Source organism: Coregonus lavaretus, assembly GCF_964263955.1.
Source record: "Coregonus lavaretus genome assembly, chromosome: 40".
NCBI classification, from domain to species: Eukaryota; Metazoa; Chordata; class Actinopteri; order Salmoniformes; family Salmonidae; genus Coregonus; species Coregonus lavaretus.
In genome coordinates, this window is record NC_140027.1 from 4,718,322 (window position 1) to 4,745,423 (window position 27,102).

The window sequence follows — 27,102 nt, forward strand, 5'->3', positions numbered from 1 at the left end:
AAAGATGTACTTGCGTCTATGCTATACAGAGCAAAAAACAGTATGGCATTGCCGCAGATATTAAATATCCCTACAGTAAAATCATTATCAATACCCAGTCTGCCTGTACTTTAATATATTCTTTATTTTCTTAAACAAAATTGAAGTAAAAACATTATGTAGAAAGACAAATTCCCTGTCAGTAGCATTCGACCGAAGGTTCTTGATTTAGGGCCTCCAGTATACTCCCATCTATTGGGTTGTTCTCTTCTACTGTGTGAGAGTCCATGTAAGAATATTACACCACTAGCTCATGAATTAACTCACTACTAACTTGTGAATGAACTCATGCAGACTCTCGAGAGACACAGTGGGAAGAATGTTAACAGCAAATAGTGTTAAAAGAAACAGTTAAAACAGCAGTGTCCATTACAAAGGCTGAAGAAAGGAAACATGAGCAGGTGAGCTGTACAGTACACATCGTTGTCGAGTCACCTCTGGCAGTGTTTTCAACTAGTATTGAAATTGAAGAAAAAAAAAAAGGAAGCTACATGATTATCATCACAAAATAAAATCTCTTTGGCATAGATTACCCATTGAAAAGCACACACACCCTTAAAACGTCTTCGACTAAAAACCTATGTGCATCATCATCATTATTCTTAGAAAACAGAAGGTAAGCCCTGTTAGATTCCGAGTCCCACAGTCAGTTATAATTGCATATATTACATGGAGGTGAGCAGAGACAGATTGACATCACTCCATTTGAAGATTCTCTGTGCGATTTCTTCTGCTGCTTCACCCCATCTCTCTTCTTCTCATCCCTTCAGTGTCTGTAGAGAGAACAGTGCATCTTTATTAAAAGCGCTCCAACTGGTTGACTTGAGGTGTGTGACTTGTTTTTAGAATAATAGGTGTATGTATGTAATTAATGGCTGCTGTGTCTTAGTGTGTCTGCTCTTGACAATAAGAGTGTGTGTAAATGTGTCTATTGGGTGTATTCACTAACCCTTGTCCTAATAGTGGTCAGCATATCCCTGTTTCCTCATGTCGTAGTTCACGCCACCGCTCTGGTATTCAACATCGGACATGCCCATCTCCCCTTCCATGGGCATGTCAGCAGGGTAGTCTCCATAATGGTTGTAGCCTGCGTCCAGCTCTGAAACACACATAGTTAGATCAACACTTTGCAAAATAGTTACATTTCTGGAGATAAGAGACCCTTGTATTTAATTCATAAAAAATGGGAGGCCAAACGTTTAAATTAACTGTTGAAGTTATATAGATCAATTGCTTTTTCTCTCCTTAACAATACAGTATAATCATATCATAAAAATCCTATACATGTCAGAAATACAAATATAGAAAAGCAATACATTGATTGTAACATTAACTTTACACAGAAACCGCTCATTAGAACAGTGACTAACTAGCACCTGAACCCACTGGCACACATGAATCCAGACAATAGAGCTAAGGCCAGCGTTCTGTTCTGCCCCATGTTACAGTGTCAGTCAGCCAGTCAGTATGGGGCTGAGGAATGTGCAGTATGGGCACCTTTTCGCCAGAGTGAGTTACTCACCGTCTGCTGGGTAGCCTGCCTCCATGGGGACAGCGTTGTGGGCCTGGGGAGGGGTCACGAGAGGTGAAAGGTCAAAATGAAGTCAGCGAGTTGCCCATATATGGACGACAGAAACCGTGTCAAATTGCCAACGCTTTCGCCTGTTTTCTTAAACTGTATCGTCTACCTACAGACCGTATATCTCTACCTTTCTCTTAATAAAAATATTACACGTTGCAATTTTACAGAAACTAATATACCTCACATGTAAGAATCTACGAAAATGTAATACATGCATTTTTATCAATGTTAAATTACAGCTAGAAGCAAAGTATTTTCTTCAGTTAATCAGAATTGAGAGAAGCTGCAGTTTGTCATTAGATCCTGCAGTGACTCCCTCCTCGCCACAGAGGGCGCTAGAGGCCTCGAGCATAGCTCCACTCACCATTTCCCAAGCGGCGGGGTCGTGCTTGAACAGGGAGTGAGTGAGCTCCACGGACACACGCTTCTTGTAGTCGGAGTTCTTGTCCTCGGAGATGCGGAAGAGGACAGCGGCTGCATAGGTGGCTGGGAGAGAGGAGACATGGTTACTAACAGTCAGATTATCACACGGACACATTGATTGGCTGACAAAGTTCATATACACCCAGATCTGAGAGGATGTATCAGCGGGATGCAAATGGCTACAGTGTGTAATGCTACTTCTCAATCCTTGTCTCTCATTCAACAATTGAGTTAAGAGATCAGATGTGGCCCAGACTCAATAATTGGTCAATTAAGTGCAAGAGAGATGAAAGCCAGCAGAGACTTGCGCCCGTTGAGGCTCCCCTGGTTTATGGAAATGCAGCCCATTATGCAGTCAATGACTAAAAAAAAAGCATTCTCTTCCTGATCATAACTTCCTCTCAATGACGCCAAACAACAACCTCCGAATCTATCCACATAGACCGCAAGGCCCTCCAGCGGGTGGTGAAAACGGCTCAGTACATCACTGGTGACGTGCTTCCACCCATCCAGGACATCTACTCGAAACAGTGCCTGAGGAAGGCATGCAGCAGCATCATCAAGGACCCCACACCCCCCAGCCACGAGCTGTTCCCTCCCTTACCGTCGGGCAGACGGTATCGGAGCATGAGGTCTGATACCAACAGGCTCAGAAACAGTTTCTATCTACAAGCCATCAGACTGCTGAACACTTGAACTGGACTGACCACCTGCTCTGATTCTCCACACATCACAACTGCTGCTACCACTTATTATACTGCTCTGTTTATACACTTCCCCCCCATCGCCAAAACACATGTAAATATTGGACTATAAATTGTGCCTTCCTGTATTATACTTATGCTAAAATGTTTATTCTACTCTACTGCCATTTATTTTAGGTTCATACTCTTATTTTTGACTATTTCTTATTGTCGTTGCATTGTCCAGAAGGAACATGCAAGTAAGCATTTCGTTGGACGATATATAACATTCGTACACCGTACATACGACTAATAAAAACTTGAAACTAGTGATGCATCATAAATCACGTGTTTAGTAGAAGTCGTCTCACCGATGCCCTCGTTGTTAGAGTGCAGCAGCTCCATGAGTGGTGCCGAGGCGCCCTCTGCGTCGATCATCTCCGCAGAGTGTTTGTCCAGGGCCAGCTCACACAGAGCCCCCGCTGACACGCGCTTCACGTTCTCCACTGGAGAGTACAGCAGCTAGGTAGGAGGAGGGAGACAATGGTTAACACACATCTACAGGAGATAAAAGCAACAACATGTATAGATATTGAGGTCTTAAAAGTAAACAACAAATATTTGAGATAAAAAAGCTCTTACCTGTACAAAGAGTGGGATGGTCTGCATGTTGGCGATCTCTCCCCTGTTGATGGGGTCTCTTGCCATGATGTGCAGGGCCCCTGTGCACCCCTCCACAATTTCCTCCATCCTCACGCCATCCTGAGAGAGAGAGAGAGAGAGGGGGGAGAGAAAGCAAGAGTCAGTCAGTAACAGACTAGGGGGGTTAAGAATAGGGCGAATTACTGATGTAACAGTTGGACACATATACACACATACATATATATATATATATATATATGTTTTAAGTCAATGATGCATTTAAGTAGATCGATCTGTTTCTACGTCTACCTGGTATGTCTGCTGTGCGGCGGAGCCGTGTTTCTGGGCGTCCTGGTGGGCTTTGAGCAGCAGATTGACCAGGCGGGGGATGGCCCCCGCGTCCCTCAGAGGGGTCTGGTTGTCTGGGCACAGTGCCAGGTTACGGATCAGACCAACCACAGCCTGAGGACAAGAGAGAGGCGGGGTTAGAGACGGACGCCATTTTGATTGGGGATCACAAAGAAAGCAACATTCTTTTTGGTTAGAGACTGTTTGTTTTACAAATATTACCCATCTCGTCATCGTTTATACACTGCTCAAAAAAATTAATGGAACACTAAAATAACACATCCTAGATCTGAATGAATTAAATAATCTTATTAAATACTTATTTCTTTACATAGTTGAATGTGCTGACAACAAAATCACACAAAAAATTATCAATGGAAATCAAATGTATCAACCCATGGAGGTCTGGATTTGGAGTCACCCTCAAAATTAAAGTGGAAAACCACACTACAGGCTGATCCAACTTTGATGTAATGTCCTCAAAACAAGTCAAAATGAGGCTCAGTAGTGTGTGTGGCCTCCACGTGCCTGTATGACCTCCCTACAACGCCTGGGCATGCTCCTGATGAGGTGGCGGATGGTCTCCTGAGGGATCTCCTCCCAGACCTGGACTAAAGCATCTGCCAACTCCTGGACAGTCTGTGGTGCAACGTGGCGTTGGTGGATGGAGCGAGACATGATGTCCCAGATGTGCTCAATTGGATTCAGGTCTGGGGAACGGGCGGTCCATAGCATCAATGCCTTCCTCTTGCAGGAACTGCTGACACACTCCAGCCACATGAGGTCTAGCATTGTCTTGCATTAGGAGGAACCCAGGGCCAACCGCACCAGCATATGGTCTCACAAGGGGTCTGAGGATCTCATCTCGGTACCTAATGGCTGTCAGGCTACCTCTGGCGAGCACATGGAGGGCTGTGCGGCCCCCCAAAGAAATGCCACCCCACACCATGACTGACTCACCGCCAAACCGGTCATGCTGGAGGATGTTGCAGGCAGCAGAACGTTCTCCACGGCGTCTCCAGACTCGGTCACGTCTGTCACATGTGCTCAGTGTGAACCTGCTTTCATCTGTGAAGAGCACAGGGCGCCAGTGGCGAATTTGCCAATCTTGGTGTTCTCTGGCAAATGCCAAACGTCCTGCACGGTGTTGGGCTGTAAGCAAAACCCCCACCTGTGGACGTCGGGCCCTCATACTACCCTCATGGAGTCTGTTTCTGACAGTTTGAGCAGACACATGCACATTTGTGGCCTGCTGGAAGTCATTTTGCAGGGCTCTGGCAGTGCTCCTCCTGCTCCTCCTTGCACAAAGGCGGAGGTAGCAGTCCTGCTGCTGGGTTGTTGCCCTCCTACGGCCTCCTCCACGTCTCCTGATGTACTGGCCTGTCTCCTGGTAGCGCCTCCATGCTCTGGACACTACGCTGACAGACACAGCAAACCTTCTTGCCACAGCTCGCATTGATGTGCCATCCTGGATGAACTGCACTACCTGAGCCACTTGTGTGGGTTGTAGACTCCGTCTCATGCTACCACTAGAGTGAAAGCACCGCCAGCATTCAAAAGTGACCAAAACATCAGCCAGGAAGCATAGGAACTGAGAAGTGGTCTGTGGTCACCACCTGCAAAACCAGTCCTTTATTGGGGGTGTCTTGCTAATTGCCTATAATTTCCACCTGTTGTCTATTCCATTTGCACAACAGCATGTGAAATGTATTGTCAATCAGTGTTGCTTCCTAAGTGGACAGTTTGATTTCACAGAAGTGTGATTGACTTGGAGTTACATTGTGTTGTTTAAGTGTTCCCTTTATTTTTTTGAGCAGTGTAGTTTCTCTCCCTCACTCACCTTCCCTCTACCTCCCTCTCCCTGTTATCTCTTCTTCCTTATGCCTCATTTTCCTCCTTCCATCACAACCTTGTCTTCCTCTTTCCCTCTCTCCTAATGCCTCATACTTCTCACCTCATGGCGAATTAAGCTGCCGGTTATATGAATGGTAAGCCCTCTCCCTGGGCAACCATCTGTCAACTATTCATCTCTCTCTATCCCACCCTCTATCTCTCTCCCCCGCTCACCTTGATGACCGGCCAGTAGTAGGGCTGGTTGTCCTTCCATCCCCTCCCACTTTCCCTCCCACTTTCCTTAACCTTGATGACAGGCCAATAGTAGGGCTGGGCTGGTTGTCCCTCTATCCATCCCTCCCCCCCCATCCTCACCTTAATGACCGGCCAGTAGTAGGGCTGGTTGAGCAGCTTGACGATAGCGGGAATACCATAATGCATGCGCACGGCATTCTGGGCCACCTCAGCATCGGAGTGGCGCGATGTCAGGTGACGCAGGGCGCACACGGCCGGCTCCGCCACGTCCTCCTTCTCTCCCGCCCTCAGGATGGCGTGGATGAGCGCCTCGATGCCGTTGCCCTGGGTGACCATGGCCTTGTTGCGAGCGTTGTTGCAGGTGAGGTTGGAGAGGATGCCAGTGGAGCAGGTGAGCATGTTGACGTCGTCAGAGCTCAGGAGACCAACGAGGGTCTGAAGAAGACTGTCCAAACCCTCCTAGAGAGAAAGAGAGAGAGATTTGTTTATCTGTAATATATTAGAGGTTATTAAAAACATTGCTGTTGCAATAAATAAATAAATAAAGTAGATTTTCAAATAAATAAGAACATTTAGAGTAAATCCAAGTGAGGTAAAAAGAGTAAGTAAAAAGGTCAGAGGTTAGGACAGACACGAGTAGGTCAGAGGTTAGGACAGACACGAGAGAAACAGACAGCAGGGTGGAAACAGCCTCTATATGGCTCTAGGTTGGATGGTAGAAGTCTCACCTGTTTAGTGGCGGCATCAGACAGGTTCCTCAGGGTCCACAGACAGTTCTGCATCAGACGCGGACTGGAGCCTGTCAGGTGCATCCCCAGAGCCTGCATCCCACCTGACAGAGGGAAACAGAGAGGATAGATAGAATGTGTATGAGAGGGTGGGAGAGAGAGATCATCTATTCTCTAACTCCTTTTACTGCAAAATATGTACGTCATTCATAATCTCATAGCATTACAACTGAAAAGAAATGCCCATTTCTATTCATTAAAACCACAGTATCACTCATCTACAACAAGTAACTATAAATACACCCCCCCTATATTTCAAACACTCACCAGCATCCACGATGGCAGGTTTGTTGCTGGGGCAGACAGAGAGCACTTTGAGCACGCGGCTGGTGGTCCACAGGAGCTTCTCATAGCTGTAGTTCCTCATGATGTGGACCAGGCCCTCCGGACCGCTGTTAGCCAGGATGATCAGCTGAGAGAGAGAGGGATGATGGGAAATGGAGTTTAACAATATGAATCAAGTGATAGCATTTCTATGAGCAGCAAACAGTGTGGACATTCACTTTTAGTCCAGTTCGTAGCATGTTTGGATGTGCCCAATTCCTCCCTTTCTATTAGGGGTTAAGGTGTTAAAAAGTTCAAAGGGTCAAAACATTCCATGTATCACTCCTACCCAAACATGCACTTACACATTAAACCACAGGCAAGCACACACAGGGCAGACATCCCTACCCGGCCACACCCATCTCATATCCTCACATGCACTCACAGAATTACTATGGCAACCACACCCATGCCAACACCCCCCCACCCCACACTCCCCTCCCACCCACACTCCCCTCCCACCCCACACACCTTGCTCTCCTGGTTGCCATAGGACAGCAGCTGCAGGCAGTCTGTGGTGATGGCCAGGAACTTGGGGTTGCTCTTCTTCAGCAGAGGCACCATTCTCTGCAGGCCGTCGGCCAGGCGCACCGCCATCTTGGCTCCCTCCTGGTGCAGTAGCAGGTTGTGGAGGGTGGTGATGGCATAGAACAGCACAGACTCCATGGGAGAACTGACAGAGAGAGAGAGAGGGAGAATGTTATCTTAAGGATTTAGATAGATAAACATAGTTCATCGAGTCTTACTATTAAATGCTTTGTCAATCTTGTGGTTGTATTGAGAGAGAAAGCTTGCGAGTCAAAGAGAAGAGCGAAAAGAGAAAGAAAGAGAGAGAGACCGACACCATCTTTCATCCAGTCATGTCATCGCTCACCCACCGATGGACACACAGAGGTAGAAGAGAGGAAGAGTGCAAGGGACACGACGATGCGCGCCACACTCTCTCCCCCCTCCATACCGTCTCTCAACCGTCTCCTCAGACTCCTACCTGAGCATGCGGACCAGGGCAGGGATGCCCCCGCACTTGAAGATGGAGAGCAGACCCTCTCTCTGGTGGGACAGGTTGTGGAGGATGCTTGCTGTAGCCCGGGCTGTCTCCATGTCCCCAGTGTTCTGCATGGCCCGCACCACCGCCGCCACCATCTGGGGAGACGACATCAGCGCCCGGCGAGACGCCTCCTTACGAGTCAGCTGGTTGACGATCAGGGAGGCTTTGTTGACCACCACCTGGAAGACGTACAGGGGGTTTGGTTAGTTTGAATGGAGGGAAAATGCAGAGCTATTGAGGGCAAGGGTTGACTAGAAGTATAGCAATGTGAGGGGGGGGGGGGGGGGGGACAGATGAGTGGATTGATGGCTAGATGCTTGGTGTAGATAAAGACAAATACACATGCAAAGCAGGGTTGACCTCAATTCAGAATTGAATTGAGAATGCCTCAAATTCCAATTCAATTATTGAATTTGAATTGAAGTAGTAAACAGGATACAGAATTACAATTAAAATTTGAATTAAATTCAATGAAATTCAAATGCCTTTTCTATTATATAATGGGTGCAGTCAAATATAGAGTATATCTAGTAGATAAAATATCAAACATGTTATATACATGCATATAAAATATTGTTGAAACAACTGATTTTCAGGACAAACTTCAAATTAATGATCAAAGGAAAACAAAACCTCAATGTGAATATTCGAAGTTATTTCATTAATACTACATTTCCCAGAATGCATTACTTTAACCCTCAAGTTATGAAATCATTGGTGGAAATATAATTGGCTATTATAAGCACTATAGTTAAAAGAGTATATGAACATTGTTTCCAGTGTGATATATTCTTTGGTACCTGTTGAGTCAATTAAACTTTCATGTTCTATGACTGAGTGGAATTTATTTGAATTGCACAGAATAACATTTTACTTCCTGTCACTCAAACAAAAACATTTTACATTATGTGTGGCCAATTCAATTCAAACTCATAAGTTGAATAGGAGTCAATTCCAAAATTCTGAATTGAACCCAACCCTGACGCAAAGAGCTGTACCAAACAACCTGTACTGTACCTGGTCCTCATCGTTGAGCAGCTTGGTGAGCTCGGGGATGGCGCGTGTGGCCAGCTCGGCATCATCCTGGTAGTTGATGAGGTGGACGATGGCCGTCTTGAGGAGCTGCGAGGGCTCGGCCAGGCGCTGGACGTTGGTCATCTGGGACGGGTCAGTCTGGGTGGACAGGATGGCCGTGCCCTCCATCACCGTTTCTGGGAACATGGCCGCTCGGACACGCTGGGCCCGGGTCAGGGCATACTGAGACTCCACTTCTAAAAGGGAGGGAGGAGAGAGGAAAGGTAGAGAGGGTTGAGTGGTTTGTATTTTGAGATGGTGGGTTTGAATGATAGTTCAGTATTAAGCAGTAATAAGGTGTGTGTGAATGTTGTTGTTTTTTGTGCGCGTGTTTTAACCCCATGGTCCTAAGTGAAATTGAGTGCATGTTTGTGGCAGGTTGTACTTTTGAATGTTAGTTTATGTACATTTGAGTGCGTGTATTCCAGCATTAAACTGTGTGCGTCTCACCAGCAGGGTTCTCTGAGACGACGGTGGTGGTGACGGTGCTGTAGTGCTTGGTGCTGTATTCGGTCCCATCGTTATCTGTCCTCACTGTGGTGGCTCCTGACTGGATCCCAGAGTCCCCGGCATAGTATGTCTGCTGCCACTCATTCACCTTCACCATCCCGTCATTGCCCACTACGAAGGGAAGGAGGGCAGAGAGGTTAGTATGGAAATGCACTTTGAAGTAATATATGATCTATATTTAACACACTTGTTAGTGCCCTCAGGGCTCGCCCACTACAGAGGGAAAGAGGGGAGAGTTATGGGGTTATTGACAACACTGCACTTAGCTATTATTCTAATACACTTGTTAATGTACTAGGAGGGAGCGCAAAGAGGGGTTATTATGGACAACACTGCACTTGGAAGTGACCTTTTAGCTATTATGCATTTAACGTACTTGTTATTGCACTAGGGGGAAGGCATTGTGTTCAGTTCAACAAAGGAGAGGAAGGAATATGAGAGAGAGGAGGAATTAAGAGAAGAGAAGAGGAATTAAGAGACGAGAAGAGGAAGAAAACAAAGGATGAAATAAAAAGATGATGAACTCACTCTGCATTTCCATGGTGGCCTCCTGGGCTCAAACCAACAACAATGGAGAACACCTGAAAGACAAACAACAAGAGAACATTTAGATAAATAATTAACTTACAATCATACCACTTAATTATTTTACAGTTTGCCACCTTTATTCTTCTAACCTGTCTTTTTAAATGCTAAACATTATCTAGGCCATTAGTTAAAATATATTTTATTTCATACTCTTCTCCCAGGTAAGAGTACAGATAGCTGAATGAATGCCCTCCCTCTGAACAGTCCCAGAAATGACAACACCGAGTTAGCAGCAAAGGCTGCTGGGATAGGAGGGGGCGGAGAGACAGCTGCAGGACAGGAATGCCTACTGCTCAGCCCCCGCTGCCTTTAACCCTGGGCCGAGACTCCGCCTATCCACACGGCTGTGGGAGCTAGACCCTTGCCTGCCGATGCACAGTATCAGCACCCAGAACCCGCTGGACAGGTTTCCCGTGTGTGTCTGTGTCTCTGTGTGTGTGTGAGAAAGTAAGTAGTCATTCATACACACCCTATTCCTCCTAAGACAACACCTTTATGGTGGACACAGTCATACACAGACACACTGTTCCTCCTCAAAACGCCACACCTCCTTCACCTGTAAATACAGGCCCAGTGCTTTATGACCATTTATCACTGGCTGATTTAAAAGAAACACTCCCACCTCTATTCTCCAACAGTTCTTTTACAAACCTTATCAAGTCATTTTTTCCCAGCAGTACCCGTCTCTTATCTCCATTCTGCTCCCTCTCTTGTTGTGACCATCGATAATACACCCTCCTCTCCTGAAGTATCCGTCATACAGCTAAAGTGTTGGCTTGGACCTCATCTACTCTTCCCCCACTTAAATGATTCCTCTCCTGGTTCACTCAGTTGGGCCAATGTGGTTTCTGCATTATGATGCATTTACACGACACCTGAACATTCTACTGCAGCCATGTTAGTTCTCCATTAACATTACATGGGGAATATTTAAACAATGCTATCTAACTGAATGTCTAGAATTGGAACAATATTTGAAAAGTTGGCCTAACTCTAAAGATGTCTCTGACTCAGGTCATTCAGCCCCCTCAGCTGGCACTAGTCGCTTTCTCTCCATACTATCCTATATCCACTCTTTTCCTCTCATTTTGTGCATTTATCTGAAAGTCCATTAATATTTTACCATTAAATACATTTGAACTTTTTCTGTTGGGAGCCATTTTCCCAAAGCGCAAAAGCCAAGTGTGTGAGTATGTCAATGTGTTTAAGCATTTGTTTATGGAAATCTTATTTTTCATGAGTGTGTGTGTGTGTGTGTGTGTGTGTGTGTGTGTGTGTGTGTGTGTGTGTCACAGTGCACACATTCCTAATTCTGATGGTCTTCAGACTCAAAACAACCTCTGGTGCAGGAAAGAGTTAGTTGTCCCACATCCACTCCTCAATATAAACACTCAGTTTCACTGTGAACAAAACGTCACCGACTTCTACACTCAACCCACCACTAACTCAATACATTATCAATGGTGGCTCGTTCATTGCAGGAAAATGCGATGGGAGTTACAGTCCACTCTACAATGTCACCAGTGTGTGGTTCAGATGTTTGCGGTGATGGGAGTTACTGTAACTGGAAGGATGGGATTTTTTGCTGGGCACAGACATTACTGGCGTGTTGTTTGTTTGTGTGTGTGTTTGTGTGTGTGTGTGTGTGTGTGTGTTTGTGTGTGTGTGTGTGTGTGTGTGTGTGTGTGTGTTTGTGAACTGGATAGGGTTGTGGGAGAGTCAGAGGGAAGCATGCATGATATAAGAGTCTGTTTGGAGCCATTCTCCCAAAGAGCAAAGGCCAAGTGTGTGAGAGTGTGTCAATGTGTTTACACATTTCTGTTTACGTGCATCTCATTATTCATATGCATGAATGTAGCAGCTTGAGACATCACACAATTCCACATGAATGCACCATACATCCAATATTAACTATGTATGATGCAGAAATATTTTAAAGTTGATTTATTTTGCACTGCTACTCCTTGTTCATACGAGAGTGGGTTTCATTTGATGCTTTTAAACCATTATATTTACCTGCATATTTCTAGACTCAGGCTGCAAATACCTACAATATGAAATACTTCCTATGTTATGACAGATAGTAGCCTACAAATTCACTTAATATTGTCATCACTGGAAAAGTCTGACAGATATTTCACTTTCCAAATATATGCAGCTATGGAAATGAGGTGGAGGGTTGGACTGAGTACTGCATGGCAGGAGGACAGGAATGAGTACCGCATGGCAGGAGGACAGGAATGAGTACCGCATGGCAGGATGACAGGAATTAAGGAAAGCGTATCTATTTTCCACCTTGTAGTAGAGCAAGGAGAGATAACGTGGAGAGTTGTGACAGCATGTTACCCACCTGGCATGTTTGTACTTGATGGGCGATGCACTAACATTCCTGGCTACCTCTGCCATTCCTGTCCTTGTATGCAACCAAGGCATCTCCAGGTACTGTATTTGCATATATGTGATTATGACCTAATACAGTAAACATCAAATGTATCTATGAGCTTTTCTATGCAAAAGCATATTAGTTTAATCTCATATATGACTGTTTTATAAATATAATTGTCATTCCTCTGGAAATCACATTTAACACGATTTACTTTATGCCACTCCGAAGTATTTTTGTACATGCGAGATAGTAGGACTACTCCTATACCAGCGTGCATAACTATTCTTGTCAGAAATGAGTCTGGAGTTGCTTAGTGGGTCTGCCAAGCAGTGGGCCTGTTACTGATGTGAGTGATAGTACCACACCCTCCTGTGTTAGCCCCAGGGCTCAGAATGGGGGACGTGTGTGTGTGTGTGTTCTTATGTTTCACTCTCTAGAACTGGAGAGTTTTCATGCGTTTCCCAGAGACCAGGAGTGTAGTGGAGATGTGTGTATAATTGTGTATTTCTCACTAACGACCTTCCTGTGTTTTCCCCAGGGTTCAGAGAGAAATTAGATTGGCATGCGTGTGTGTAAGTGTGTGTCGTTCGAGGCCCTCCACCCCGAGAGCCCTCATGCGTACTTATCTCACTAGCATTTGGAACAGCAGACTGGTGAGTCACAGGCAAGTTACCATGTTGCCATGGGAGTTAATAAGTATCGTGTGTGTGTGTGTGTGTGTGTGTGTGTACAGTATGCATCGGTTTCACTCTAGGCCCTTGAGAGGTACGTGTGCATATAATAATAATAATAATAATAATAATAATAATAATAATAATAATAATAATATCTCAGCTCCATTGGGAACAGACGAGTCACAGCCCAGTCAGCAAGCTACCTGACCTATGGGGGTTCACAGTGAACAGGGCGTTGGCCAGGAGACAGATCTGTCTGAGCTTGCAGCTACACGTTACAGGTACAAGCGGACTCATCATGGACACAGAAAATGTCTCCCAGGCTCGTTCCCACCTCTCTTACGCCCCATTTCTCTCTCACTCTGTTTAAAGAGGTGTGGCACTCATTTCTCCTTTTCCCAAGCTTGGGAGTGTCTTGTCTTTTCAAATGTGCTGATTACCATTAGGTAATAATGAATTAGTAGAGGACATTGAAAAATAATACCATGCCAAAATTCCAAAATACTAGGTATGCTGTATATCCTGGTTCCACAAGCTTATATAATAACACCTCTTTAAGATGAAAAAGAAAGCTGAAAGAACTTTCCATTGTTTTTGGTGAATCTGTGACAGTGTTTGTTCCGTCTTTGTTTTCCTAGGCAAGGCAGTGGGTTCAGACAATGTGTTCCGATTTGATTGTTGATTGTTGTCACTGTTGTGACACACCCCGCATCACCTTAGTAACAAAGACTTCACTCACACACTATACTGTGTGTGAGTGAAGTCACTTTACCCCTACCTACATGTCCAAATTACCTCGACTAACCTGCACCCCCACACATTGACTTGGTACCGGTACCCCCTGTATATAGCCTCATAATTGTGTTACTTTTTTATTTTATTTTAATTGTATTACTTTTAGTTTATTAAATATTTTCTTAACTTCATTTCTTGAACTGCATTGTTGGTTAAGGGCTTGTAAGTAAGCATTTCACGGTAAGGTCTACACCTGTTGTAGTCAGCGCATGTGACAAATAACATTTGATTTGATACTGTTGACTTTATCTAGTCTATCGACTCTTCCTGGTTGTCCATCAATCTTGTTCTCTCTCGCTCGCTCTCTCACACGCCTTTGTAACACTGTGCTAACAGCCTCGGCAGCCTTGACCCTGACTGTACCAGACTATAGATGCCTATAGTGATAAAGTTGATGATATGATAGCAGAGAAGAGAAGAACAGATAGGGAGGCATGTTGAGACCGTGCTTTTACAGTGTTTTGGGTGCTGGTAAAACCAACAGACCTAGAGCTTGAGGCTCCTTCAACCACCAAATCCCCATTTGCAATCAACTGGAAATGAAAAGCATGGATTGCCTGAGCTGTGTTGACCACAAGTTAAAGTGGTAGTAGTATTGCAATATGTAGTCTACTGACAGAAATACATTGTGTATATCTGGCAATGAACACAAATAAATGGTGTAAAAACACTACTACATCGTGGGTAGTGACCAGGAACTGCTGTTGGTTTGCATATTGTGTACTTCGAGTGGACTTTGCTCGTCGGCCCTGTATTCTAAGTAGTGTGATTAGGTTAATGACTCATGGACTCACACTCCCTCCTACTGTACCTTGCTCCATTATCGTTCACCACAGTACTAGGAGCTATACTTTTCTTTTCCAAAGCTAGCCATAGACACACTCTGCCCTGGCCCTACCCACACCCTGCCCTGGCCCTACCCACACCCTGCCCTGGCCCTACCCACACCCTGCCCTGGCCCTACCCACACCCTGCCCTGGCCCTACCCACACCCTGCCCTGGCCCTACCCACACCCTGCCCTAGCCCTACCCACACCCTGCCCTAGCCCTACCCACACCCTGCCCTAGCCCTACCCACCCACCCCCACTCTATTGTTCTTCCTGAGCTACTGGGATAGTTTGGAGGATTCTGATCTTGGGGCAGGTTTGCGTTTACCCCACTAATGGTTAAGGTTAGGATTGGGGGAGGGGAATATGATCCTAGATATACCTAGGAGAAGCTTAACCCTAAAGCATTCTGGACTGATGGTCGGGCCTTCCAGGAAGCACAACACAATGAGGGCAGGAATGTCTGACTGTCAGAGAGCCCCCAGTGGACAAGAGTGATAGAAAGAAAAAATAAAATAAATAAAGACAGATGAATGCGGTTTGGCCCCCATCGCTCTAATCCTGGTGTGACATTTCACACTAGCCCCATACATTTAGCCTCATTCGACACACACTTTCCCACTGCGAACATCAACCAAAATAGACCTGTGCTGAAAACACTGTTTCACCCTCTCTCTCTAACCATCTCGTCCTGTACTGCAAACAAACACCATCAGAGGAAGGCTCCAAAAATTGTCAAAGACTCCAGTCACCCAAGTCCTACTGTTCTCTCTGCTACCGCACGGCAAGCGGTACCGGAGCGCCAAGTCTAGGTCCAAAAGGCTCCTTAACAGCTTCTACCCCCAAGCCATAAGACTGCTGAACAATTTATAAAATGGCCACCCGGACTTTTTATACTGCTGCTACTCGCTGTTTACTATCTATGCATAGTCACTTTACCCCAACCTACACATGTACAAATGACCTCAACTAACCTGTACCCCCACACATTGACTCGGTACCCCCTGTATATAGCCTTGTTATTGTTATTTTATAGTGTTACTTTTTTTAGTAGATATTTTCTTAACTCTATTTCTTGAACTGCATTGTTGGATAAGGGCTTGTAAATAAGCATTTCACGGTAAGGTCTACACCTGTTGTATTCAGCGCATGTGACAAATAAAATGTGATTTGATAACTTTCTCTCAGACAAACAAGTTATACACAAACTATTGTCATACATCCAAACTATCCTTTGCTGACTAAACAGGAACACACAGACGTTGTGTTAGTGGATGATTGACTAGGTTCTACAGATGGTGTCAACACTGCTCACCATCTCCAGCCTCAACTCACTGGCGTATCAGACTGGGGAGTGTCCTCATAACCCTGGCAAGGTGTGGCACTGTGCAGTGTGTGTGTGTGTGTGTGTGTGTGTGGGGTCTTTGGCTCCTATCTGGCAAAACACACCCATTCGCTGGAGCGCATAAACTGCAGCATTGCTACATTTAAATTAGAACCTCTCTACAACCCTATCCATTTATACACTGACTTTAATCAAAAAATGTCTATTAGCTTAAGCCTTGACGCACTAAAAGAGATCCAGCGGACCTGGTTTACCAAGATAAGGTTGACTAAACCAGGCTAACCTAAGCTACTTCCCAAAAGGAATGAAGACGGTTAAATGAGGGAGTGAAAGAACCCAGATCTAAGGAGATAAAAAGCCTGATGGGAAAACAAACAGTGGTGGTGGTGGTGTGGCTAGAGGTATCATAGACCTTCACAGTCTAAACATTGTGTCTCTAAAGTCTAATTTGAGAGCAGTTATACAATGTGCAGAATTTCTTTCTGTTCTCGTAGACAGAGGTTTGTTTTCTTGATCCTGGCCATGTGCTGCTAAGCCAGAGGTAGACTTGTTCCACAGACACACCAAAGAGACAGAGGGATCAAGAGACTAGAGACAGTTGTGACAGAGGTGGGTGGTACAGATCAAGCAGATTAAGTCCCATTACCACACATCTGTAAAGCTGCGTTCACATCTGTGTAAAAAAATATATATATATATACACACACACACACGGGTTTAATAGCGGTAACTGGGTTAGCGAGATTAACAGAGATTTCCCACCCAAACCCATTCCTGTTTCCTGGGATAAATAACTGAGAAACCGGCAAATAATTTCTAAGAACAGCATGATGTGAAATGTAACTGTTAAATTATAATAATGTCATGTCTAAATTGGTCTTCTCTACAGACTTCTCTGCATGATCAATCATCAACGCTCAGGGTGGGGACATCTCATATGCATGTCTTCACTCTTGCGCAATACTCACCGGCCCTCCGCTGGCCTCTCTCCTTAGCTCTTGTGGAGTCCAGGGAAAAGATAGACTAGAATTTCTTATACTTGTGGACTATTAGAAGAGGGATGCAAGCTTGCTCTTGTTTGCTGAACGTTAAATGCGATGGCGATAGACTATAGCAGTTATTTATTCAGACCCATAACCATTCAATCTCTGTGAAGAGAAGCATCTTATTCTAGTCCTGTATTATTCAAGCATGTCATTACAATGAAAGCCAACGAAACATTTGATTTAACTGTTGAGAGCGAGGAAGCAATGAAGCAACAAGAGAGAGAGGTGGTAATACGCATTACTCACGTCACACAACATTAGGGGAAATACAGTGAGGGGAAAAAGTATTTGATCCCCTGTTACACTCTTAAAGGGAGTGCTCCTAATCTCAGCTTGTTACCTGTATAAAAGACACCTGTCCGCAGAAGCAATCAATCAATCAGATTCCAAACTCTCCACCATGGCCAAAACCAAAGAGCTCTCCAAGGATGTCAGGGACAAGATTGTAGACCTACACAAGGCTGGAATGGGCTACAAGACCATCGCCAAGCAGCTTGGTGAGAAGGTGACAACAGTTGGTGTGATTATTCGCAAATGGAAGAAACACAAAATAACTGTCAATCTCCCTCGGCCTGGGGCTCCATGCAAGATCTCACCTCGTGGAGTTGCAATGATCATGAGAACGGTGAGGAATCAGCCCAGAACTACACAGGAGGATCTTGTCAATGATCTCAAAGCAGCTGGGACCATAGTCACCAAGAAAACAATTGGTAACACACTACGCCGTGAAGGACTGAAATCCTGCAGCGCCCGCAAGGTCCCCTTGCTCAAGAAAGCACATATACAGGCCTGTCTGAAGTTTGCCAATGAACATCTGAATGATTCAGAGGAGAACTGGGTGAAAGTGTTGTGGTCAGATGAGACCAAAATCGAGCTCTTTGCCACCAACTCAACTCGCCGTGTTTGGAGGAGGAGGAATGCTGCCTATGACCCCAAGAACACCATCCCCACCATCAAACATGGAGGTGGAAACATTATGCTTTGGGGGTGTTTTTCTGCTAAGGGGACAGGACAACTTCACCGCATCAAAGGGACAATGGATGGGGCCATGTACCGTCAAATCTTGGGTGAGAACCTCCTTCCCTCAGCCAGGGCATTGAAAATGGGTCGTGGATGGGTATTCCAGCATGACAATGACCCAAAACATACGGCCAAGGCAACAAAGGAGTGGCTCAAGAAGAAGCACATTAAGGTCCTGGAGTGGCCTAGTCAGTCTCCAGACCTTAATCCCATAGAAAATCTGTGGAGGGAGCTGAAGGTTCGAGTTGCCAAACGTCAGCCTCGAAACCTTAATGACTTGGAGAAGATCTGCAAAGAGGAGTGGGACAAAATCCCTCCTGAGATGTGTGCAAACCTGGTGGCCAACTACAATAAACGTCTGACCTCTGTGATTGCCAACAAGGGTTTTGCCACCAAGTACTAAGTCATGTTTTGCAGAGGGGTCAAATACTTATTTCCCTAATTAAAATGCAAATCAATTTATAACATTTTTGACATGCGTTTTTCTGGATTTTGTTGTTGTTATTCTGTCTCTCACTGTTCAAATAAACCTACCATTAAAATTATAGACTGATCATGTCTTTGTCAGTGGGCAAATGTACAAAATCAGCAGGGGATCAAATACTTTTTCCCCCTCACTGTATTATGAAAGGTAGGCTAATGAGTCAGCCTACTAATTACACAAATGTAAAATAGGCCATATTAGATTTCAAAATGAAAATCTAATTTGCTAGCTTACAAATGTAACTTCGCAGGCTGCATGTCCTGCACCAGCATCACGTGTTCTCTCCCAGCTTCATAGTTTGAACAAAGTGCGTAATTCCAGTCCATATAATACAATACAGTAATACAGTCCACACTTAAAAAGATTACTGGAGCTTGTTTAATTTATTTACCCAAGAGAGCATACAACTATGAGTTGTATTTTTTTCTGTCGTGCGTAATGTGCAGTAGCCTATTGGATAACGGCACAATCATTTGGGCTTTTTGGGGTTTAGGCTAATAACATTTCTAATGTAGGGCTCATCTGGCTCAGGTAGCATCAGGCTTGAATTTTCATGCCGATCAAAGCTCCAATCAAATCCAGACATATTTATATGCTTTAGAATGACATTTCCGGTTATGGTAATGACATTTTAGTAATTTAGCAGACGCTCTTATCCAGAGCGACTTACAGTTAGTGCATTAATCTTAAAATAGCTAGGTGGGACAACCACATATCACAGGCATAGTAAGTACACTTTTCCTCAGCAAAGCCAGAGCTAGTAAGGGGATGGTGGGGGGGGGGGGGGGGGGGGGGGGGGGGGGGGTCATGTTGAGAAGGGGGATTATTTAAAATACTCTTTAAAAGAGGAAGGGTTTCAGATTCTTTCGGAAGATGGGCAGGAACTCTGCTGTCCTAGCTTCAGGGGGAAGCCGGTTCCACCGTTGGGGTGCCAGAACAGAGAAGAGCTTAGTCCTGCTGAGTCATAGCTGCTTGGTGCTACTGAGAAATACCGGGTTACCCAGGAGAAAAGTGATTTATTCTCGGGATGAAACATTTGTAAAATACCGGGAAAATATTAAACCCTAACACACACACACACACACCCCAAACACATCCCTGTCAATTCTCTAAATGGATTTGTGAGTGGCTGGCTTGCCAGCTGAGCCCCCGCTGTTAAGAGGGTATGGTCAGTAAGTGCTCTCTAGACACGGTAAACACACAGTTGTGTGCCCCCTGTGTGTATCTGGCAGGTGGTCCTGGTCCAGCTGGACTGCTGAGAGAAAGCTTAAACCCCTCAGGACCCTCTCACCCCCATCTCCCCCTCTTATTCACGCTCTCCCACTCACCCTTCACTTTGTCCACTGTGGAACTATTGGAAGAAATAGGGGGTTAATTGGCCAACTGTGGAGTAGAAAAATCTATATGGGAGGATGTGCAGTGGTGTGGAGCGTGATGTTAATGGATCTACTGTGTGGGCTATAGGAAGTTGTGGTTATTTCACGATCGGACCAGGCTATGACTCAGCAGCACCGGGGGTCTGGATTGTTGTTTTCCAGTCGGAGGGATAGGCTCAACAACATTTGCTACACAAAGGAGAGAATTGTTTCAAATGTAGATACAACCACATCAAAAACTAGGTTGGGCCAATATTTAGTTAGACTTATCAGTCAAAATTGAAGAAAAGTGCAGGAAACTCCTATCTGTGAAAGTTTGTAGCCTACACCCACTTGGGTGTAGGCTACAGTCCATTTATACCAACTCAGTGGCCTTGTGGTTAGAGTGTCCACCCTGAGATTGGAAGGTTGTGAGTTTGATCCCCGGCCGAGTCATACCAAAGACTGTAAAAATAGGACCTGATGAGTCTCTGCTTGGCATTCAGCTTTCAGGAGATAGATTGGGGGTAAGGTCCTGCGATAGACCAGCGTCCTCTCCAGAGGGTGCGCTCATAGGCTCCTGCCCTACAAGCTGTTCCGGCTACTTTCCTACAGTCCATTGATAACAGCCAGTCGATGGAACTCCCCTCTCGGCTCCACTAGCATGCCAAACTCCCACTACAGTGAGACACATTGAAAGGCTTAAGTACACAAAGCAGGGCCCTGCTGGCAGGATCGCATGTGAACCAGAGGGCGCCAGCACACATTCTCCACCTTGAAAGAGGGGATGATATCTGATTCTGTGCATGGCAGAAAATCCATGTCTAAGAGAAGCTGCGTGTCAAAGACATTATACGTCTGTTTGTGATATGCTTTCAAGAGTCAGAGCATGAAGTCTCGCAGACTTTAAATTGAGGATTAGGCCTAGTCTCATGCGTTTTAGAGTTTGGCTTACTGGACTTGGTGAAATACTTCATTACCACCCTAGCTAAATACAGTGACAGCATTATAAACGGTGGCCATTCCCAGGACTGTAACTGCATGGTTTTCCATTACAGTAGCTACATGGTGTCATTAGCAGTGATTCATCGGGAGAAATGCGATGCCTTAGCTAATATTATTACTGTGTTAATTGACATAGCCTGGAAAACAGCTAGAAGTCACCTGACAAATAAAAAGAAACAATGATGACTTGCAAGTCATTCACCAAGTCAATGTAGGTTCTATTAGACAGTGTAACACAATAATGTCTACCCAGTAACTGATTAAATAATAATTCTAACATATATTAGGCTTAGATCTGTCAATAGATGTGTCCAAAGAGTATTACACCAGACCAGAGCGGGTACAGTTGGCTCAGACTGGGACGAGCGATATGGGTAATTCATGTTTACTCCCTGTACGCTCCACTCACTATGAATCATAGGAGGTCAGTGTTGTCTCTGAGGTGTGGAAGTGCGGAGTTGGATCAGATTACACGGAGAAGGACGGAAGCAGGGAAGGAGGAGGGGACAGGGCAAAGGGCAGTAGAACTAGGCCTCCATGTCTGTGTGGCTTCTCTGATGTAACAATGACTGTGTGAGGGTCTATGGAAGGCTATGTGGTCTATGGAAGGCTATGTGGTCTATGGAAGGCTATGTGGTCTATGGAAGGCTATGTGGTCTATGGAAGGCTGTGCCTCCATTGTGGTCCTCTGTAGCTCAGCTGGTAGAGCACGGCGCTTGTAACGCAAAGGTAGTGGGTTCAATCCCCGGGACCACCCATACACAAAAATTTATGCACGCATGACTGTAAGTCGCTTTGGATAAAAGCGTCTGCTAAATGGCATATTATTATTTATTATAAGAGTTATGAGCTTGCCTTGTGTCCCATCTCCATTGTTATAGAGCCCTCAAACTCAACTCTGGACCCCGAAGCCAGTTCCACTGCTCCCCCCCTCCCAATTGTTCCCCTCTAATCAAGGACTGATTTAGACCTGGGACACCAGGTGTGTGCAATTCATTATCAGGTAGAACAGAAAACCAGCAGGCTCCGGACCTTCTAGGGTAAGAGTCGAATACCCCTGTTATAGATTAACAGGAGGCTGTGTTGCCACTGCAAGGAAGGAGGATGCTGCATGAACTCTGATGTAACATGCTGGGCTTCTGTCCAAAATTGCTGTCCCCAATTACTCTGTATGGAGGTAGAATGGACAAGGAGGCTTGTGCCACAATATCTAGGGTGAATGGGAGACCGTCAATGAGAGTGAATGGAAATACGTATTTTAAAGTGAGCTCAGTTTCTCAGTTCTTGATGGGGACTATACAAGAGTCTTCTACAGAGCATCTAGAATGGATGTCGGTCATCGTTTGGACAGCCAGGTTTGCTTGATTCCATCTAAAGCCCTCCTTTAGGGTTAGTGGGGAGGCTTCGCCTGCTGCAGCGTGGATACTGGATATATGCCTAGTTGTGCTGGTGAGCATTGAGGCGATGCGACAGATGATTAATATTTCAGAAAGATCAGAGGCGGAAGGGAGGCTTGGGAGAGCGGGGCGAAAATCTGAGGGGACGCTAAAGAATACCACCCCCCTCCCAGAAGAAGTTTGGCTGACAAGTTGAGAAAGCCTGTACCATACATCCTCGGAGGGGAAGCGTGAGTAGTTACATTTATCTGCAGTGTTTATGCTTCCACTTTAAAATGTTCTTCATGTAAACCGTGACCGATATAAAAAGAAGAAGACAGGAGACTGAAGAATCCAAATAACGTTCTTTCTTTCCTTGGTATGAAAGAAGAGACGTGAGGTTATTGTGAGGCGTTGCTTCCATAAAGATCACCTACACGTCATTGTGCATCAATCATCATAACAGACTCTTCATATCTGTGTGTGAATTATAGAGTCACTCTTCTAGATGAGGCTGAGGATTCTCTTTTCTGATACGGAGTGTCTCGACGGTGAAGAATTCCCAGTCGTTAGCATTCCTTTTCCACCACACCCTCACTCCTCCCTTCTCCTCTCCCGCTCATTGGAGTGCAATTAACGGATGAGTAGGAAGTGGGAGATGAGAGAGCAGGGTGAAGAGAGACACCGCAGCAATGACTAGGAGTAGTCATCCGACTCAACTTACTGAGAAGCATTGCTCAGTGTAGGCTAAACGAACCAGCCCAACTGTAAAACCTGTATTTTGAGTCACCCAGTCCACTCCCTCCCTTCTCGTGCCTCCTTGTGAAACTGTGTCAGTAATGAAAAAATTATCAATGGTAATATATTCATAAAGAAACAGACAGTAATGGATGCAGCTATTTCCAGCATGCTGTCAGCAGATGTGGCCTGGTGGTTTATGAAGAGCTGTCTGATAGGAGCCGACTTGAAAATAATCAAGTTGGTAGAGTAGTACCAGACTTCCAGAGCACCAAGTGGTGGGGGAAAATGGTTGTTAGGCCTCCCCAGAAAACATTTATTGAGTGAATAATTCATCTTTGGGACCGTAATGGGAACCCAGCTGTGTTGGTCGCCCGGGCGATGCCAGCTTGGACAGATTCTTTCATATCGTGCCACCTCTGCCACTCCACTGATGACTGGGAAGAGGGTTCCAAGACACTTTGGGCCTCTATTGTCTGTTTAATCATGGCATTCTCCAAGATAGAGGCTCAGGCGTCAGACCTACCTGCTGTTTTGCTTCCATAGGCTTTACTACTTTATATATATATCTTCTGCTCCGTCCTTGTGTAATGTCCTTGATATTTGCAACAGCTGTCCAATAAGGAAGTCGCCTTAGTCTGGGGATAACATATCAAAAGATAGTGATTTCTGTCTTTGACGTCCTTTGTTGTTTTATGCCAAGAATAAAAAAAATGGTGGAGATGGGGAGGGTAGCAGTCAGAGTAAATCTGCTTTGGGTTGATAACGGCATTGTCTGAGAAGATATCTTAAGCCCCTGTCCGGCGACTTTACCCCTAGGAGATTAGGCCGCTATCGTACCACCTTCTCTTTAACCTCAGATATAATACGAGTCCATATCATGGCTGACCAGAAAGAATCCCAATATGTAGCCTACACATGCACACAAACACGTTAGACATGGATACACACATTGGCACTGAGGCCTGGTCCCACGTGTGGCCTGATTAGGTTCTGTGGTGTAACTGAGCCCTCTGTAGTGCTCAGGCTCCACCAGGGAGGGAAGGAAGGGTTGAGGAGAGAGACTGGTCAAGACGAGGGAGGAGAATTAGGTAGGGAAGGGTCACATTTGAGAAGTGGCAAATGTGGAACCAAGTTAGAGACACACGTAACAAGACGACATGATTAAAAAATGAAAGGAGGAAGGAAAAGAAAGATGAGGAGATATATGGAGTTTGTTGAATCGTCGGTAATCTCCTGGTCCCTTGCTGGCCTAATGTAGGACAATATCAGGGAATTAAGCAAGGGGAAGGATTAGCATCAGTATGACCCCAGCTGCAACTGCAAATCTCAGCCTAAACCCCCCCCCCCCCACCCCCAGAGGCAGACAGCAGCCCCAGGCGTGCCAGACTGCACCTCATGGAACAGCACCAGCAGCATGGCAGGCCTGGCCAGGGTGGACAAGGAGAATGCACTGGCGTAGAGAATGTGTGAAAGGACTCAACTCAATTCAACCTGACATCCATTCAAAACATCAGCTGGGCTCACTGGTCCAGAATGCTGTTGAATGCCAAAAACTTGTTTGAGGCCATCGTTCTTGGTTGTTTCTGGTCATTGGAATGGCATGATCATTACTTGTATGAGAGGAGAATCCACTCCATTTTGACAGACAACATCTGTCCAGCCCTAATGCCAGGCTGTGCCATGTCAAATTTGACTTGGACAGATATTAAAGCTGGTCTTACATTTACATCATTTAGCAGACGCTCTTATCCAGAGCGACTTACAAATTGGTGCATTCAACTTATGATAGCCAGTGGGACAACCACTTTTTTTCCTTCTTTTTTTAGGGGGGGGGGGGGGGTGGATGTGGTCAGTGACTCTGCTGTCCTGGCGTCGTGGGGGAGCTTGTTCCACCATTGGGGTGCCAGAGCAGCAAATAGCTTTGACTGGGCTGAGCGGGAACTGTGCTTCCGTAGAGGTAGGGGAGTGGGAGTGTTTGAAAAGACGAAACCGTGTAAGACAAGCGAACGAGATAATGTCATTTCGGTTGCATGTTTGAAGTGAAAGTGGATTTACTTGTGAAATAAAATGAGAGGATCTGTGCTCTGCTATCGCAGTGCAATAGAGGGGGTAGTAAAACTACTGTAACTAATGGCATATGGTTCCCTTTGGACAAGGATGAAGTATAAGGCAATAGAGGCTCACTGGTATGGATAATGTCATCAACCTGAACACCTGGTTTGTGTCCAATGGGCCTTGATCAAAAGTAGTGCACTATATAGGCAATAGGGTGCCAATTGGGACAAAGACCTGGACATTACTGGCACTGCTTCCCATGTGGCTCTGAACTGCCCTAAAAAAGAATGTACTGTAGGTGTGAAGGTCTTGTAAGGACATTTTGGTATTACTGCCTGATTGTTGTTCAGTATTATTCATCCTAACCCGTGATGTATGTGTGATCCATGCAGACACTCATCATGTCCCACCCCCAACTCACTGTGGTTGTCAAAGCCCCCAGCAGAACCCTTGAATAGAGATGACATACTGTATAGCCTACTGTAGGACATACACCTGGCTGGGATTGATTGTGTGAAAATTGACCCATGTGGCAGTGATTATTGGTTTAAAAAATCTTTCAAGATTCGACAAAGCAACCAGAAAGTAATTTGCGTTTCAGTTGTTCAGTTCTGTAGCTTCAGTTATTTCTCTGCACAGTTCTGTAGCCTACCGTTTTGGCCCCGACTAGGGGGGCAGTGGATTTGACAATAGATGGAGGGGTAGACTAACTTCGATCGTCTCTCACTCTGCTGTGTGTCGTCACGGTTACACCACTTTCAGCTCTATTCTATTGAAATGTGCATGACGTCAAGAAGTTGATCAATAATAGTTTGTCGAAAAACGTTGGCACATCTATTTGGCAGGGACAGCGTTTGACAAAACCTTGTAGTAACATAAACCAACAAGAAGGAGTAAACGGTATCTGTTGCATAACGTTTTGTAACAGACGAAACGTTTTGCAACAGTATCGGCGTAATGAATACACCCACGATAACTAATGTCCGACTTTTTAACGACGTTTGGGTGGTGACTAGACACAAGAGGAAAGCAACATTAGGCTATTCTGCCGTCAAGTTCAGAGACAAATAGAAAAATTAACGGAGACAGAATATCAGAGATAGGCTATATTGTATCCAGACCGGGAAGAACATTTATGGAACGTTGGGAAATCATGTTTCCAGTTTAGAGACGCGCTACACAGGAAAGGAGGAACTGTGACTATCCTATCCCACTCGACACGGATTTACTTTCTCCGAAGACTGTCAATACACGGGAATGTTTCAATAAATACATATATTTCTTACCTGTCAAAATACAATAAGTTGTTTCGAATATTCCAAGTCTACGCAGGTCCACAAACAGACTTTTCCAACGATATACTTTGTCCTCTCTGCCTCACCTCAACTGCGGTAGGATGATACTCAGAACAATGAGTAAAAAGCCTAACAACACCGGAGACTCCGCCCCTCTTACCACTAGCGCTGTCGACCCGACCCGACCCAACCCCATCCTTTACCTCTCCACAATTTGGAATTTAAACGCAATTGGCCAGAACAAAAACAATGGTGTGTTTACTTGAGTCTATCGACTCATTAAAATGAAACCTCTGTACAGTAATATGAATATTAATTTTGTTTCAAAAAGGTATTTTTGTCAACTACATGACTAAAACGTATTTTGTTGTTTTGTTTTCGAATTTACAACTATGGATAAAATGTTAGTGCGTTAGCATGCCCTGCTCGCACATAGGGTATTTGTCTACCTGTGTGAGAAAATAGCCTACAGAACGGCCACACCTTAGTTAGGCTACGTCATGAAACTTGCCTAGACAGAGGTGAGTCACATGGGGTAGACTATCTTATATGTCGGGAAG

General features: G+C 45.1%; 1 protein-coding gene across 1 annotated transcript; it reads right to left on the bottom strand.

The window, feature by feature from the left end:
- Window positions 1-104: 104 nt before the first annotated feature.
- On the bottom strand, window positions 105-26,998 carry LOC311113635 (junction plakoglobin-like). The gene is made up of 16 exons (XM_084156904.1): window positions 26,534-26,998; window positions 10,078-10,130; window positions 9,490-9,660; window positions 8,983-9,236; window positions 7,906-8,144; window positions 7,389-7,590; window positions 6,861-7,005; window positions 6,534-6,637; window positions 5,926-6,264; window positions 3,679-3,831; window positions 3,370-3,489; window positions 3,099-3,249; window positions 1,986-2,107; window positions 1,562-1,604; window positions 989-1,138; window positions 105-812 (listed from the first exon to the last, which is right to left on the bottom strand). The coding sequence occupies exons 2-15, from the start codon at window positions 10,088-10,090 to the stop codon at window positions 996-998; spliced, it is 2,199 nt and encodes a 732-aa protein (XP_084013030.1). The 5' UTR covers window positions 10,091-10,130; window positions 26,534-26,998; the 3' UTR covers window positions 105-812; window positions 989-995.
- Window positions 26,999-27,102: the final 104 nt, after the last annotated feature.

What these genes read in the sequence shown, in the direction of transcription:
- LOC311113635 (XM_084156904.1), bottom strand. An exon ending in ACTACTGGCCGGTCATTAAG is followed by an intron (nt 3,832 to 5,925) that starts GTGAGGATGGGG and finishes TCTTGTCCTCAG; the next exon opens with GCTGTGGTTGGTCTGATCCG. An exon ending in ACCCCGCCGCTTGGGAAATG is followed by an intron (nt 1,605 to 1,985) that starts GTGAGTGGAGCT and finishes ACCCCTCCCCAG; the next exon opens with GCCCACAACGCTGTCCCCAT.